The 17,797-nt window shown below is 39.6% G+C and overlaps 2 protein-coding genes across 7 annotated transcripts in view; one reads left to right on the forward strand and one right to left on the reverse strand.

Moving 5' to 3' along the window:
* The window catches only part of frmd3 (FERM domain containing 3), a 70,659-nt gene extending 60,593 nt beyond the window's left edge, over positions 1 to 10,066 (reverse strand). For 4 of the 5 annotated variants that reach the window (XM_037777113.1, XM_037777115.1, XM_037777114.1 and 1 more), the window contains exon 1: positions 9,695 to 10,066. In XM_037777113.1, the coding sequence (XP_037633041.1) occupies positions 9,695 to 9,799 (105 nt within the window). In that variant the 5' untranslated portion in view covers positions 9,800 to 10,066. The remainder of the gene's footprint in view (positions 1 to 9,694) is intronic. The other variant, XM_037777116.1, reaches the window with a different exon arrangement.
* Positions 2,496 to 17,026, forward strand: LOC119492582 (probable gluconokinase). 2 transcript variants are annotated; one of them, XM_037777123.1, is made up of 7 exons: positions 2,496 to 2,500; positions 10,979 to 11,020; positions 11,262 to 11,305; positions 12,380 to 12,410; positions 12,515 to 12,601; positions 15,570 to 15,613; positions 16,177 to 17,026. In XM_037777123.1, exons 3-7 carry the CDS (start codon positions 11,268 to 11,270, stop codon positions 16,544 to 16,546), a joined length of 570 nt encoding a protein of 189 aa, XP_037633051.1. In that variant the 5' UTR covers positions 2,496 to 2,500; positions 10,979 to 11,020; positions 11,262 to 11,267; the 3' UTR covers positions 16,547 to 17,026. The 2 variants fall into 2 exon arrangements, with proteins under 2 accessions (XP_037633051.1, XP_037633050.1); XM_037777122.1 differs by lacking the exon at positions 2,496 to 2,500 and having other exon boundaries at positions 10,921 to 11,020.
* Positions 17,027 to 17,797: the final 771 nt, after the last annotated feature.

Consider the following 17,797-nt stretch of genomic DNA (forward strand, 5'->3'; position numbering starts at 1 on the left):
TCGGTTGACCAATCACAAGAGTGGGCCAGCTGACCAATCAGAGCAGACTTGGCTTTTTCGGGAAGAGGGAGGGGGCAGTAGCTCAAACAGAGCGTTTCAGAAAGAAGGTGAAAAGAGGTGCTGCAGCACAGCCGGTACGAGAAAAGTAAAGTGTTTTTTTGAACATGAAAGCATGTAAACATGTTCTGGTAGAAACCCAAAATACAAGTCTGAACCTGAAAATAGCACAATAGGTCCTCTTTATGTACATTTTTTTTCTTGTGCCTGTTACTATCCTGCCTCTTTGTTATGGTGTGCAAATTATTTTAAATTATGAAGCACTTTGTAGCTTTTGTTGTTTTAAAAAGTGCTAATTTACCAAATCTCACTTCCTTCACTTACATATGATCAGTACTCATTTCCTCAGCAAATGTTGATGTCTATTATTGCTGTTTTTTGTTTACATGGGATAAAGATGATGTCATGAAACACTAATCTGCTGTGATATAATGTTTTAAAATAAATAATTGTATCTATAATTATATGTTACCGTTTAAATCATTTACATATCAAACCTATTAATCCTTCCCAACCTTGAGGGCAGCAATCATAATGGTGACTGTGACCTTGTCCCAGTGTGGAAGGGGACAAACCAGTTACCGTATCATCACCTGCAATGCCGCAGAGATGCTCATATACACACATGCATGGGCACAAAGGCATGCACAAATTAACACACGACATAAAACACGTCATATGAACCCATGGCTGGCCTCACAGTCTAATAAGCTTATAGAGGTAGAGCCATAAATTATAAATATATGGAGCAGAACCAGTTTCTATTATAATGGATCTCCATCACTCTCGCCCTGTGTACAGCTGGACACTAACTCACAGGACGGCAGGAGAGAGAAAGTGTGATGATGATGATGGCATGATGACTGTAGCCACAACACTGCTGTTATGAGTGTGTGCACATGGTGGGTGCATTGAAGCAGCTGTCTTATCTTTGCACCGCAGGATGTTCAAAAAAAAATTTGTGGCAAACAAACAAACAATCCACGACAAAATAAAAAAAGAGACTGTGTTTAGAAAAGAGAGTGTTTGAATATGTTTGTTTTCTTATTTGCGTGTTTTGGGGACAAATTAGTATTTCTGTCTGTGTGTCTCTCTCCTTTTTCTGATGTCTAACAGTGTGATGCAATAAGTTGTGGTGTGCTCGTTCTACATGAAAAGACACCAAATGTGCACATTCACACAATGATGATAATGACGTTGTCACACAAACCTATACACCTAGAGTTCTGTCTATCTATTTACATTCTAAATGCTTAAATAAAGCTATAAATGCAGATGTGGTTGAACTGATGTTTGAACTACAGCAAAGATGTTGTGAAAGCCTGCTGATTGGTGAAAATACAAGCATGACTGTGTAGATAGTTACTGTTTTATATATTTTAATTATTCTATCGTTTGTTTTTAATATATGGACCCAGGACTCCCTGGAAGGCAGTGTTGATATTGAGTGGATCATCATGGTGATATAAAGTAAATTTAATTGAATGTAGTTATGTCAAACTTGTTACTTCCAGTAAACTGGCTCAGCTGATTTGAACAGACTTTATAATTTATTATTATTGATTAAAAAAGGAGAAAATAAACTATTACTAATGCCCAAAAGGGGTTTCTATAAACCATGCTGAAGACTTAAACTCACTTATTGTTTAGCTCGTTTAAAATTCTCTTATTCTAAAATAGAAGTATGATGAAGTGACGGGAGTAAATGCAACCTTCTCACATAGAAATTCTAAATAATGATCTTGTGTTCTCTGCTGTATATAAATTCATACGTGCATTACTTTAACAATGAGCTGATAAACTAGGCCTAGATGTCAAATTTGTGCTTGTTCCATGAACATATCTCAATTTAAATATGTGTGCAGTAGTTATCATCCTGCATGGTGACAGTGAGGAAGGAGTCCGTCCTTCGCAGGGTTGATCTAACGCTGAAGTGTCCTTGAGCAAGACAATGAATATCAATCAGCTCTGTGTGTGTGACCTCTGACCTCTTACTTCCTCTCCGCTGTGGTTTGTTCTTTGTTTGCATCTGAAATTCCATAATAACATGCTATTTAGTACGCTAAAAAATTAGTTGAGATTTTTTAGTATATTTGAAACCTCAGTATGAAACTGACGCTGGACACTGCGATGGCATAAATCCCACAATGCAATGCAGTAGTAACGACAACGTTCAAAATAGACAATGGCGTTAGGGGTGTAAGAAAATATCTGAAAAATCAATTATCGCGATATTATGTTTTGTGATACTGTATTGAATCTCAGAAACACTATCGATTTTGAATTAATAGTTAGAATACTTTATTTCATTTGCAAAGAAGTGTTTCTTCACAAAGTAGTGCTGTGACGTTGGATGTCTGTGATAAATGCAAATGCAGATCCCACTGTTCTGATTGCATAAAAAAGTAAACTTTATTTACTCAGATTTTCTGCATATGGTGGTGTGTTCTTATACTATGAAAGTCTTCGTAAAATTAGATTTAAAAATCACAATATATCGCCTTGCTTGCAGTATCGCAAAATATCGCAATATATTGAGTCGTTACCATATCATGATACGTATCGCATCGCCAGATCCTTGCCAAAATGACTGACAGCTCTGTAACGTCAATAACGCTTTAATTTAAGTGTAAGTATAAGATTCCACTTTGATAGGCGTAATATAGTTTTTAAAAATGAGTTCAGACTTTATGATTCTCACCGTCCCCAGCCGGCAAGAAGGCTCTCAAGAAGTTACGTGGTAATTACAGTTCAGTGCGTCCGAAATGCTACATACTATTGTTTATTCACACCATGATGAACGCTAGTACACATATTAGTGCATAGTATGCATTTTCGGATGCCACATTTGACCAATTTCCAGCTCTTTGTAGATTCTTTTCTATCAACAAATGGGTCGTTTTTACACTTTCCCCTTTTCCTTGTTTACCCTTCCCTCTTTTTCTCCACCTTGTCTTCCTTTTTCTAAATCTACCCCGTCTGCCAGTCTCATTTCCAATCTGTTTCATGTTTTAATCTGATTACAGTAATCTGTTTTCCCCGCAGCCGCTCCACCTCGTTTCCTCTCCCACTCCTTCCTACACCCTGTTGATTTGCTGCCGTCATCCTCTCAGCTCATGTAATGTGACCAACCGTGTCATCTTATATTTTGTCTTATCAACCATTAACCATCTCTCCCTCTCTTCTCCCCTCATTCATTTCTTTTGATGTTTCCCTCCCTCTCCTCTATCCCGCCGTCTCATCTCTCTCTCTCTCTCTCAGTTGCGAGCACAAGTCAGAAAAAGGATTATTTCTCTTTAGTCATCTTCGGAGGAGCATCAAAGAGGCGCCGGCAAGCGGGACAAGAATAGAAAACTGATGCTATTTATAACATGTTTCAAAGAATGCCTTCCAGCTGAAACAATGAAATGCCTCACTATCGCTAACACACACACACACACACACACACACACACACAGCCACAAAAAAGCTAGTAAATAAAAGGTCAGCTACACAAACACACACACACACACACACACCTCTCCTTGACCGAGTAAAAGGCTAATACAGCGAAAAACAATACTAGCATCCCTATGCTTCTTTAAATAGACTGTGATGTATTGAGAAGGTGACTTCCACAAGAATAGAAACACAATCAGCAGGATTATTTCAAGCTATCAAAAGTTCAAGTTATCATCACAGCCACGCAGTCATTTCTTACTCCGTGTGGTGAGTTAATGTCCGTAATTGCAGAACTTTGGCTCAGTAGCTACTTTTAAATCTTTCATGCAAGTGAGCCATGGTCAAACACACACACACACACACACACACACACACACACACACACACACATATAAGTGCCCCCATACACACACTAGTGGTGTAGCGCATCGTTGACAGTTGACTGATGTTGGCCTCATGAAGAACAGTGATCTCCCTTAATTATACATGATGTGTCACAGAGAAGGGGGAGGGAGGAAAGAGAGAGATAGAGAGAATGAAGGAGGGAGGGAGGAAGTATAGATGAGAGATGTAAAAATAGAAAGTGAGAAAAAGGTGGTCAGAGGAGTAAATATGAAGCTGAAAGTGGAGCAGAGAATAAGTGGGGAGAAAGACGGAGCGGTATAGGGGAGGAGTGGAAAGACGAGAAGGACAGATGGGAGAGGATGAGAAGAAAAGGAGAGGATGATGAAGGGGAGAGGAGCTGAAAGCAGAGGAGGGCACTGTGTATTGATCTTGACATGTCTCTCCTGCAGCAGGTCTGACTTAACATTACACCGAACATGAGAGCAGCAGGCTGGACACGTTCAACCCCCAGGCTGTAGATAGACACACATACAAAACACACACACACAAACACACACACACACTTTCTACCTGCCTTATATTCTGCTGTCAAGCTATTCTTGGAGACGCAGTAAACAACTTAAAATAATTATGCTCTGCTCTCTGATAGGCTGTCGCCTGTCTGGAGACCCAGAACTTTGAAATATTTTCCAAAACAACCTTATGCATCTAACTGTGTGTATATGGATAGCGAAAACACATCCAGTTCTCCCTGATACATAAATATATATGCATATGTATGTGTATTACTATGCATTAATCATAATCATACTATTTCAGACGTTTTAAACATCTTTTTATTGCTTCTTGTAATCTTTTGAAAGTTTGAAAAATGAGGTTGATACGATAGAGTACAGTATCTGTTTGAAACTGTATATTCAACATTTTATGTTAGATTGATGTGAAAGATTATATTTGCTAGGATATTCTGAATAGATGACTGTAATGTTATATGTTCTGTGTTTTTGATCATTTATATTTCTTTTGCAATTTTTGTTTCAACTAAGAGTAATGATATTTTGTAGGTATAGGATGTTGATAATGCTGTTTTGTATAGTTGGTATCTATGGCAATTTATCAGTAACATGACTGATTAATGAATTATATTTAAGGTAAGGCTGTTAATCGATTAAAATATTTAATCGCATATTTTTTATCTGTTCAAAATGTACCTGAAAGGGAGATTTGTCAAGTAATATTCTTATCAACATGGAAGTGGACAAATATGATTGCTTTATGCAAATGTATGTATACTGTAAATGTATTATTGGTAATCAATTAACAACACAAAACAATGACAAATATTGTCCAGAAACCCTCACAGGTACTGCATTTATTTTAAAAAATATGCTCAAATCATAACATGGCAAACTCAAGCCCAACACGCAACAACAGCTGTCAGTGTGTCAGTGTGCTGACTTGACTATGACTTGCCCAAAACTACATGTAAAATGGACATGTCCATAAAGGGGAGACTCGTGGGTAACCATAGAACCTATTTTCATTCACATATCTTGAGGTCAGAGGTCAAGGGACAGTTGAAAATGGCCATGCCAGTTTTTCCACGCCAAAATTTAGCGTATAAGTTTGGAGCGTTATTTAACCTCCTTCCCATACCAATGGATTCCTTACATTTTCTAGTTTCATATGATGCCAGTATCTTCACTCTAGCTTTAAAACTGAGCCCGCTACAACCTAAAAATCACAAGTTGCATTAATGCATTAAAGAAATTAGTGTTGTTAAAATAAATTTGCGTTAACGCGTTATTATCGCATTAACTTTGACAGCCCTAATCTCAGGAAACAGCCTCAGATCAACCTGATTATGTCAAGATAACGTCTGGAGGGTAAAACATGGTGTGCTGGAAAAGATTTGCTCGGCGTGTTTTAATTTGAACAGACTTGCATTGAAGCTCACACTGGTCTGCACCTCACTGTGTGTGCATTCTGAAAGTAAAACAATCTTTAAATCTTACCATATCCAGTAACATTTAAGACAACTACGACATCAATAGGGCTGTCCTCGACCAAAGACATTTTTAGTCGACTAATCGATTAGTTGATTTAATCAACAGATCTGTGAAACTGAGATTTTCCACAAAGAATCACACAAAAGCGCCACTTTAAATCTCCTGTTTATCAGAGATGTGCTCATAATTTTCTTTGAAATAAGTCATTCAGCATGAAAAGAGCATAAAAAACGACTAATCGACTAAAGAAATCTTAGTCAACTAAGACCAAAATGGCCAAATAGTCAATCATCAACTAAGAGGGGGAAGCCCTAGACCTCACTGCACCAGTGTTGACTTTCTACAAATCTAAGATTCTCATGTGTATATGTGACCAGAAAAAATATAATCTCCTGGAACAAACTCCCAGAAAACTCCGGGTCTGCTCCAACACTTCCAAAACTTCTGTTTGCACTACCATTTATCAAACTCAAATATGGGACTATTCATCCATACCTTGCACGGCACTGCATTGTCCTGTTTATTCTGTTTTATTCAAATGTAGCTTATTTCATCTTCTATTTCATTTTACTCTTAATATCCCATTTATATGTCTTTTTTATATCATCTTGTGTTTCTTTTTTATCTTGTCTTGATTTATTTGATGTCTTATGCAAAGCAGTTTGAATTGCCTTCTTCTTGAGAGGTGCTTTATGTTTGTACTTGCAGTAATGAGACATGTGTTACGTGTACTCCTCATTCCGGCCATAAATCTTCATCCATTTTTGAGGCAACATTTTATAGTCTCATGCCATAAAAATATTCACACTTGTTGTTTGTTGCTTTTTAAGATATTTTAAAGCCTTCATTTAAACCATGCGGTGCCAAACATTGTGCCCCGAGGGAACCCGGCTAATGCACCACGTTTTATGCAAAGTCAAGAACTGACGCCTTAGAGGAAAGATAAAGGAAATAAGGGCATCGAAGACCCACTTTAAGCAAACTATTCAGTTGTGACACGTTTTGTTCACAAGCACAATTTAAGAACAGTTTTATCACATTATTTTTATGATGTCATTCATGTCAGTCTAGTGTTGTCTTTGGCATCTCATCCTGACCTACATATTCAGCAAGAAGACAAAATAAGAAAGACAGACAGGGATAATGCAGAGAGAAAGAATAAGCAGATAAAGTAAGAGATGGAAGTCTCCGCAGAGTGGAAAGAGGAGAAGTGCTGTAGTTGAGCAGAAGTGTAGCATGAGGAGCACAGGATGTCATGAAATATGTAGGAAGGAGCAGCTCAGCACCGGAACACAAAGCCATTAAAGAAAGCCCTGGAAAAGGCAGTCAGCTAGAAATATAAATGTCCATTTCCTTATCGCGCATACACACACACACACAGCTAAAAGCACATACACACACTTCCACAATCTTGGACTCTCGCATCTCGTGGTGAAAAGCCACGCTCTAATGCTCTCAGACGTGTACGCAGAGTTTTACACACTTTTGTGCTCTCAAAGACATACAAGCACGCAGGTATACATGCATGTGAGCACGGCAACACAAAGAAACAGACACAACCTCTCTGCCTCCTTCTCTCTCAGTGCACTTTATGGTGTTTTGTAAATCATTGATTGGGTACTTGTAGGAGACCAGCGAGACAGTTAGTTTGACACGCAGAGCGGTTTTGGTGATTCAGGGTCGGACAACGGGGTCGAGGCAGCTGACAACTTCTTCTGATGGTGTCTCAGGATGAGACGAGGCGCTGCGTTCACTCACTGCGTTCTCAACTCTGTTCAACTCACTGGGTTGTCAACAAGCTGCTGCTGCTTTGAAGGATTTGGTGCAATGCCGAAAAGATGTAATATAACAGAGTTTAACAGAATAGAATAGTGTTTATATGCTGTTTAGCTTTGCATATATTTTTATGCTCTATAAAGATGCATCATAATTTGGCAGGTTCGCAGGATTTTACTTTTATCTCTCTGGCAGCAGCTGCAGCTCGGGCCTGGAGGGGCCCAGGAGCCACACAGGATCTAATTTGTTTGTTGAAACGGGGGAACTTTATATATTTTCCTTTGTTCAGGCAAAATGTTCAATATTGTATCTCAAATGGGAATTTTTAAAACTTTACTGACAGGTTTTATTCCTTTTACGTCAGTTTTAGTTGGATGGACTTCAGTTTTAAGGTAGTGGTTTGTGCATCAGTCCCTTAATCCTGCATTATAAATCCAAGGCGTCATGTCTAGTCAGAAACACTGATTGACAGGTAATGCTACCAGCTAAGCCTGGCTAAATTATCAAAAAACACGTTTCAGGACTGCAGTTCTGGGAAGGTATAACAACACAAAAGCCACTCAAAACTGATAAATGATGAAGAGAAAACAGCAACTCTTTTGCTCAAACTCAGATCCCGCTGACTGAAACTTTAGCAGATGGCAGGTCATGATCTTGTACAGTCATTGGGGACACCTTCATCAATCTGCTGAGTACATAACTTTTTTAATTTCCTAATAACATCTAGTAGAACAGTTTGTGTAGACGCAAACACCTCAGAAATACCTGCTTGTTTCATTTCCTGGGTGGCCCATTGAGCCAGATTTTGACATGAAAAGGCAAGTGATGAACAGAATGGGGTGTTTTTGGTGGGTGTAGTTACTCTGTAATCAATAAAGGTATAGGACTGTGGCTACCTCTGTCATTTTGAAAGAAAATAAATATCGTACAATAGTTGTAGATCTCTGTTTCTTATATTGTCTCAGATTTTAACCTGATAATTCCAACTGAAGGCTCAAATGTCTGAAAGTGAGTAGTTAGGAGTAAATCCTTGTCCTTTATTAACAAATAGTCTACCTGTCTCAAGAATTTAAAAGCATATCCCTGGTTTTAGTTTAACAATGCAGCTGCTCATCAGCTGAGTGCTACAGTATACAGGTGGCAGGGCCACTTGAAGCCAGCTGGCTGGATACAACATGTATCATGCAGGGCTGCATCTAACGATTATTTTCATTGTCGGTTAATCTGTCGATTATTTTCTCAATTAATCGATCACTTGTTTGGTCTATTAAATGTCAGAAAATGATGAAAAATGTTGATTAGTGTTTCCCAAACCCCATGATGACGTCCTCAAATGTCTTGTTTTGTTCACAACTCAAATATATTCAGTTTACAGTCATAGAGGAGTAAAGAAACCAGAAAATATTCACATTTAAGAAGCTGGAATCAGAGAATTTTGACTTCAAACCGAGTGAACAATTATCAAAATAGTTGTAGAATAATTGAATATTTGACAACTAATCGATTCATCGTTGCAGCTCTAGTATCATCACCTCTATAGGCAGACAACAGAAAAAGCACAAGTAAGCACAACTCCCCTATCTCTCTCTCTCTACACACACAGCTTCACATAACTCATTGCAATCAATAACCCAAACAGCAGTCCTTTCTGCCTACATCATCATCACTATCATCAGCACCACACCCATCAGCTCCATCGTTTCCTCTGCTATATGAACCAAACTTCATTCTAACTTCTCTCCATATGGGTCACATCTTGCTTGGACCAAATAAACATGCATGGATCTCTATTGGCTTCTCTTTACTGCATACCTCATACAGGCAGTATGCATGGAGCAAAAAAAAGCATGCACCCTCTCCAGTAAATCACAGCAGCATGGAAACTATACAGTAGAAGAACAATAGGCTATACGTTCAAATGGTGTTTTGCTGTACAAATATGACGATATAATCAGAGCAATAATAAACAACATGGGGTTGTTTAATTCACCCCCCATCATCTACTGCGTCCACGTGACATTTTGCAATAATCACAGAGGACAATAATGAGGTGTCTTTGGTTATACCTGGATGCTGCAGGAGATCTCGGAGTCGTCCAGTAACCGGATCGTGCAGAGGACCTCCTGGTCCAAGGAGCGGATGCTTGGGCTGCGAAACCGGAGCATTTTCATCCTCCTGTCGGTTCTGTTTCAGCTCCTCATGTCAGCGGATCCACAGGCAGGCAGACCAGATATACGCACATAGAGGCTGTAAACGCACGGAGGACTCACGCATACACATGCATGTATGCAACCCTGTGACGCCCTTGGGAATGGATGGGAGGATGGATGGAGAAGAGGATGGATGGAGGAGAGGATGGATGGATGCAACAGAGCAGGAGGAAGGAGAGCTTGCATCCGTCTCCTGGCTGCCCACTGGTGGATCTACAGGAGGGAGGATGGCTTTCTTTCTCTCTCTCTCTCTCTCTCTCTCTCTCTCTCTCTCTCTCTCTCCCTCTCTCTCCCTCTCTCTCTCTCCCTCTCTCTCTCTCTCAAATTTCAGCACACATTACAATTATGACCCACGTGTGTGCGGTGTCAGATTGCCAGCTGGTGAATGTAAATCTCTCACTTTTTCCATGTTTTCAAGGGTGACTAAAACAAGCTATGAGGTTAGGATTGTTTTACAGGCTATTGGTGCAATAATGATGCTAAAATCTACACATTAGGTGCATATAGCAGCAGTCCATTTGTAATGCACTAGCTGCCTTTAATTTGTGGATCAACTTGTGAATTTGTATAAATAAGATAAGATAAGATAAGATATTCCTTTATTAGTCCCGCAGTGGGGACATTTGCAGTGTACAGCAGCAAAGGGGATAATGCAAAAAACAAGATGCATCAGCTAACACAGTAAAAAAGAGCTAAACAAAGTGTAACAAAATATGAACCATTTAAATAGAAGGAAGTATAAAAATAGGAGCAGTATATACAGTATTGACAATAAACAGACTATTAACAAAACTGCACAAGTGGAAAATGATATTGCACAGTGAGAATGAATGAATGAATGAATGAATGAAATTCCACCTGAAAATATCAGGTTATTGTCAGTATTACCTACATAATTGCTATACATTATTTAATAAAACGATTGAACCTGTGATAAAAAAAAAAAAAAAAAACACAGCTGCGGTCAAAACTCATTTTAACTTTGAGGTATTTTCAACAATAATGAAGTCAACAGTTTAGCTACAACGTGACGCTGTCCCTTTAAGTGTTGACGTAGCCGACGTGTGTGCTGCGTCATCACGTAATTCAGCAACCCGGAATCAACCAGTAGCATGGATGTATTCAAACAACAAGCAGTAGCCAGACAGTAGGATATTTTATCACCTGCTCTGGCAGGCCAGAGGGACTTATGAGTGTTTCGTGTGGTTAATATTGTTGGCTGTAAGATGAGAGTTTTGCTAAACCTGCAGTAGTCTATATAAGCTGTTATTGTTTACTTTTATCAGAGCTAAAGACATGTGCTTAGTGGTAGTAGGATTACCTGTGCAGGTGTTTTCATGTTTCTGTGCTGGAGATGATTTATAGACCATGCATGAGTTGTGAGTTTATGCCCACAGTTAGCATATAAAGGGATTGTTCTGCCTTCAGGATGATCTACATCATAATGGGAGTCTCAGGCTGTGGAAAGTATGTATACACTCTTGTTTGTTGATTAAGAACAGCCTTACAAAGTGGCATCTCACATAAGAAGCACATCCAGTAGAGTTTTGCCAACATATTCATTTGAGTCACATAGCAGGGGAAAGATGTGTAAATGCTTTAGAGAAAATACATTAGATATTTGTTAGTGATAACTATAGGTGATGCTTTATAAACTATTAATTCCCCATTACATAATTAGTTACAGTACACTGGTATCTGCTACTGAGGGAAGTAGTTCTAAGCAAACTGCAGCACAGTTCTGTAAGGGATGTAATTTAACACCAAAATACCAGCTTCAATTTCTGATGATCAGCTGATTTCTTTCTGGATTGATCGATTCATTATTTTGAATATCACAAAATAGTGACAAATGATCATCAGTTTCCTAATGCCAAGCTAATGGCCTCAAAGTGCTTGTTTTATCTGCCAAAATTATTTATATCAAATATTTTCAAATTACTTTAAAGAAAAGCAGCAAATAATCAAAACTGATTAATTATTCCTTGATTAAGATAAGATAAGATAAACCTTTATTAATCTACAGGGGGAAATTCAGGTGTCAAAGCAGCAAAGCGCAGATACAGAGTTCAGGTGTACATAAAGATTATAAAACAATAAATAGAAATACAGAATATACATGGTGAATGAACATAGTGAATGGACATAGCGTGAACCGTCCGTCAATAAAAAAATGTAGTGTACAATAAATAGATGTAATATGTGCAGTCTATAAAACGGTATATGGGATGTAGTGTAAAGTAAGTTTAAAGTTTAAAGTGCACCAGTGGTTAGGAGAGGTGGTTGCAGATAGATGCAGATAGTGCGTGTTTTAAGTTTAAGGTACTCCAGATAGTTCAGATAGTGCAGTTTTCATTATCAATATACTGTAGTTGCTGATTGATTTTCGCCAATCGACTAATCAATTCTTCCACTAATGAGTTAAGCTCTAAACTACAGCATGTTTATGGCAGTAAATGATTGGCTTAAAGCAGTAGATCAGATCAGTGTTATTGCACTGTATCATTCTGTCTGTTATGTCTTCCTCCTTTTCTTATACAGGAGCGCCTTAGGGGCCTTCCTATCAGAAAAGGTAAATGGATCCATCCCCCTCCCTACACACATAAATACACTCCCATCACACTTCTGTACACAGTAGGACTTAATAGTGCATATACTGTATGTGTGTATCATCAGCTGGGCTGGCCCCTTCACGAAGGGGATCACTTCCACCCACAGGGGAACATCGAGAAGATGGCTCGTGGTGAGCCACTCACAGACCAGGTATGTGTGTATGTGTGTGGAGGTGTCTTGTCAGTTCAAATTGAATGTCAGTCATTTACAGAGGGAGCCATTTCTCTTCTGTCATGAGTAAATCATTCTCAAACTTGCAGCCACAGAGAACTCAACAAGTGGAAGCTTCACTAGAGCAGCAGGGAGGGAAACTGAGCTTTTCACCGCAGCCCACAGTCCTGAAATTCAGTTGAGGGATATATTTCCTGTTTGTCCTATACTTACCTTTTTGACTTTCAAATTAAAGGTAGACCTCCAAACAATTGACTGGCTACCTGCCAAAGTTGAATTTACAAGCTTACAGGCAGAGTAACATCCCTGCCAACATTTGGCAGCGGTTTGCCGGTAGCGGTGTTTGGTGGCTCATGATAACCTCCCACTCAGAAATCTGCTTTGAGCGGTGGGTAGAATTACCCCGGGACCTGCTCTGTCCAATGCTTTGGCATGTTTTAAAAATACTCAACAGTTGGCAGTTTGAGAATGAATGTAAATTTGGGATTACTGTCATTTGCTGTCGCAAAAACATGTCTTTCATGCCAGTATTAGAGTTGGCAGGTTGAGGTTGGCATCACCGAACAGGACATGAGAGAATGTGATTCCTCTCATTCGAGTTCAGCTCTTCATATTAAAAGGCACTGCAGTGTGGGAAAAAATGTGACTCCAGATCAGTTGTAACCAAATTAGGACGGATTCTATTTCTGATTGCTGTGTAATCAAAGATGTGTTTGTGCTGCCACGTCTGTCTGCCTGATCTCTGTTTGATCCCCTGATTTAAAGACTCTTTGACTTCAGTCCATTAAACAGAAAATATTGGCAGTGAGTTCTGACTTGGAATAATAAGACCCACTATAAACAGCATCTGCTGCATTAAGCTCACTGCAGCTAAGAGTGTAGTTATTTATGAATGTTGTATTTTCAGAGAAGTAATGTCTTTACATAGTTTAAAAATATTTTTGGCTAATTTATGAAACAACCTTCAGTTTGATGGCACGGTCTGGCTCCACCATTGCAAGCTCAGCTCACCCTATTTGTCCTTTGCAATGCACAGCTTGCCTCTCCGATGATATGCTGAAAGTAGTGCATGTGATTGGATTCATCTACCCAGTTGGTTTAAAGGGCAAAGCCTGAATCAGTGTTCATGCTGATGACTCTTGCTTCCCTGGGCAGCCAAAAAGCTCAAAGCAGTAAACCCCTGGAACCGAGTAAATAATACGACTTATATTCCATCTTTAAAGTGACTATTTGTAAGATTTCAGAAATGCTGCTTAACAGCGACACCTGTGGCCTTGAAATCAACGAAAGTCAGTGTCAAGCTCGCGCTTGCTCACTCTACATAGACATGAACGAGCATCGCTCAAAACAGTGAGGTGACACACGTCAGCTAAAACCACAATATCACTCTATATTTCACCTGCTTGGCAGTAATGTTAGCTGACCAGACGAAGGTCTCTCCATGAATCAATGCTGATCCTAGTGTTGGCTTTTCCTGCTCAGCGCAGGCTTCAGCAGCGGGGCTCCTCAACGAGTTACGTTATCGCCTCCCGACCACAGCCGAAGACACCGGCACCCGGTCAGTAACGAGACGATAACGTAACTCGTTGAGGAGCCCAGTCACTTCACAAGACACGGAAAACCTCTGTTGGTCTGGAGGAGCTGCAGCAGTTATTTCTGCACAAACGTCCACTATATATATATATTCTCAGAGCTAAACTAACTCTTCTGCAGTGTGGAGTGAGCGTGCGTTCACGTCTAGAGGTGGCGCGAGACAGCGAGGACGCACGCGCCGTCTGAGTGAAGGAGAGCAGGCAGCGGAGACGAGGCTCCGGCCACACGCGAGCGCGCATATGCAAACGCGCATGTGTGCCGACCCGCTACATTTATATGCTTAAAAAGTTACAAACAGTCCCTTTAAAGTGGCTATAATCAATATTTTTATAATAATAATGTATCAAATGACAATATGAAAGGGGTCGCAGTGATAAACCTACAGAGAATCATCACCTGATTCTGCAGCTCACCTCAGCTTTATAGCTCTCACTGCTCTCAGCATTGTTTTCGGCCGCAGTAGGCAGCTGTTTTTAGCGGGGAAAAAACCATGTAAAACCCACTGGACCAAGCCACCAGGAAGAGCGCTGAGCTTTGAAGGAAATTTTTATATTGGCCAAACGGTGGAATTACAACTTCCATGTCCGTCACGTGATGCCATTGGGCCCAAAAATACTTTTTCCCATACACTTACATTGGAATAGAGACGTCTGTAAATCAGCAGATCATTTTTTTTTAGGTAAATCAACTTCCCAGTATGAACACTTGAATAAAAAAGGTCCTAAAAGTTGTAAAATGCACTAATAGCCAAATCCAGAGTTATTTTCCTTCCTCCGTTCATGTGAATGAGTCTCCGACCGAGGCTGGACCGAGGGCTGGGAGGTAGAGTTAAAGGAAACGCTACTGCGCCTGCTTTATGGGCCCAATGGATGCTGAAGATCACTGGAAGATCTGGGTCATTTTATCACTCGGACATTAAACTTTTTTTTTGCTTCATGCGCCACTGAGCATCTTTCATAGGAATGAACGGGAGCCCGCCTCCAACGCTGTATCCAGATCTCTTAATACATCCATGCACTGGACACTACCTGCTTAAGACCATGGCAGACAGATACAGTTTGTGAACAAAGTGGAGTATTTAACAGCTAAAGAGTCAGATATTTCCCTCAGGAGTTGGTGGAGACCAAAAACAGAGCTAAAAGAAGAGTGAATATTGGACTTACATTCAACCGGTGGCCAGAAACACGACTCCAAATGAACGATGATATTGCCCCCGGATATGTAAATAAGCAACTGCAAAAAATATTGATCACAAAGATTAAAAACATTTCATAAAAAGGACAACTGCTGCTGTAGACAATGATGAAATATATATACAACATGCTATAAACAGTTGTTTTGTTGTTGTCTTCAGGACAGATTGCCTTGGCTTCTCAAACTACATGAAGTCATCGAGAGGTAAGATCAAACAAACCTTTCATACACACAGACTTTTATGCACATGCACACTCGTGTGGAACATTTTGCACTTGAGACACAACATACTTTTGTAATGACAGAAATGGAGAAGATGATGGGTTTAGAGAGGGAGCTGAAGAGCAGAGCAGCGAGGTAAGGATATATGCAGACGTGAAATTGTCGAAAAAAAAGATCAAAACTATCAAAGATGGTTTTGAAAATTGAGATGAAAACCAGAGAGCGAGGAGGAGAGGGAGTTTGGGAGAGTAAAAACAGATTAACTGAGCGAGAGGTGGGGAGAACTGAAAAGTATGCCATCTCTTTCTTAAAATGTCTGTGGCGACATCAAAGACTTATTTTCCAACTCTTCCACACACAGTCAGCCTTTATCAGCTCATCCTTGTATCCCTTTTTTTCTCTCTTCACCTTTTTCTTCTTCTTCTTCTCCTCTGTAGCTGTTTATGCCCAGACTTCACTTAAAGTGCATTTTTCACATTGTCCACACAGAATTTCAGTGTACAGTGCCCTCGCTAACTATGTGCATTTATGTGTTCCCATCCCAGAGAAAGGTGTTCACGCTCTGATGCTCTTGTGGCGTGTTCCGCCCTGAAGCGCCTGTACAGACAGATCCTGCTCTACGGCTCCAAAGCCCTCCATTCCTCCTCCAGTCCAGACCAAGATATCCTGCCCCCGGCCTCTCCTGATGTCTTTTTTCTCTTCCTACACGGTGACTACGATCTCATTCAGCAGAGGATGGTGGCCCGGAGGGGACATTACATGAAAGCAGACCTGCTGCGTTCCCAGTTTGATGTTTTAGAGCCTCCGTCGGATGAGGAGAACGTGTTGCCTCTGGACATCAGGAGGAGCATCACTGACATGGCCACGGAGGTCCAGAAGCACATCGTTAGCCTCAAGTCGTCACCACTGCCATAACCACAGTCCATATCTAGTTCATATCTTAGTGAAGGTGAGAAGTAAAGCACCGTTTCAGTTGTGGTGCAAAACCACAGAGAAGCTTGTGCAGTAGTGGGAGTTTACAGAATCTGTAAGATCCTGTGGTGCTGAAAACTTTTCAAAACACAGTCTAAATGCCATTCATATTCCTGCTGCAGAGTATTTGGTACTGCAAAGGTTTGAATTGGGACCATGCTTTCATTTGTGAATGAGTATGAACCTCCAGTAGTATGCCATAAAGAAAAAGGCTACAGTTAAATATAGTGTGTATATTAGCTCTTTTTGAACTTATGAAGAGGATTGTGGTAATATTATAAAGATTCAATGTTTCAGTAATCTCAGCATTTCATTCATTTCTGTGAAGAAAACTAAATGAGGATTGGATTATTGTTTAAGATATAAACAGGATAAGGGCACGGTGAAGACTTGAACACAAGTTCTATTCCCTCTCTGCTAAACAGCCTCGTCCTGCATTAGAAAAGTACGCAGTAAAAAAAAGCAAAAGAGCTAACAGAAAACTCATCTCTAATGCGATAAAAGAAATAATCTGCTCAAAATTCACCCAAATCGCTCGTTTTACACAAACTTCATGCAGTTATTGCATTCAATATTTGGGCTAATTGTACCGCTTATCAGTGGTTCTGTACTGTTTTTGTTATGCATTGAATATAATATGAAATATCCATAAAATATGTCACTTTAGGAAAAAGGTTTGGAACCACTGATCTACTTGACTGCACAGATGATCTGCTTGACTGCACAGATGGACAAATACCTTAGGGCATTTTTCTTACAAATGAACAGGCAAATGTTTTTACAACATTTTAAACAGAAAATGAACCTGATCATGCAAAAAAAGTATAAAGGACTTGACTGATTTGATCAGTATTTATGTATTTTCTTACATGGCTATTACAGACACGCAACATTTACAGGGGAAAGTTGACTTATTTTTGGTTTTGTAGTCACTATTGGGTTGATTCAGTACAGGACTATGAAATAAAAATGAACTCATGATGATTTTGGTTGAATGTGTTATACCTCAAGTTTTTGAATCTTATGTTTAATATTTAATTTTACTTTGACAACAGACCTAAATCCAAAGATAGTTAACAATCACATAAGATAAAGAAAAGCAGCAAATCGTCACAATTCAGAAGCAGGAAACAGGGAATGTAGTTAGCTAATTTTGCTTGATAAATAACGATTCATGGATTATTAAAATAGATG

The sequence above is a fragment of the Sebastes umbrosus genome, chromosome 8 (genome assembly GCF_015220745.1).
Source record: "Sebastes umbrosus isolate fSebUmb1 chromosome 8, fSebUmb1.pri, whole genome shotgun sequence".
In the NCBI taxonomy this organism is placed as follows: Eukaryota; Metazoa; Chordata; class Actinopteri; order Perciformes; family Sebastidae; genus Sebastes; species Sebastes umbrosus.

What these genes read in the sequence shown, in the direction of transcription:
- LOC119492582 (XM_037777123.1), top strand. Translation starts at nt 11,268, where the DNA reads ATGATCTACATCATAATGGGAGTCTCAGGCTGTGGAAA. An exon ending in GGAGTCTCAGGCTGTGGAAA is followed by an intron (nt 11,306 to 12,379) that starts GTATGTATACAC and finishes TTTCTTATACAG; the next exon opens with GAGCGCCTTAGGGGCCTTCC. An exon ending in GTGAGCCACTCACAGACCAG is followed by an intron (nt 12,602 to 15,569) that starts GTATGTGTGTAT and finishes TGTTGTCTTCAG; the next exon opens with GACAGATTGCCTTGGCTTCT.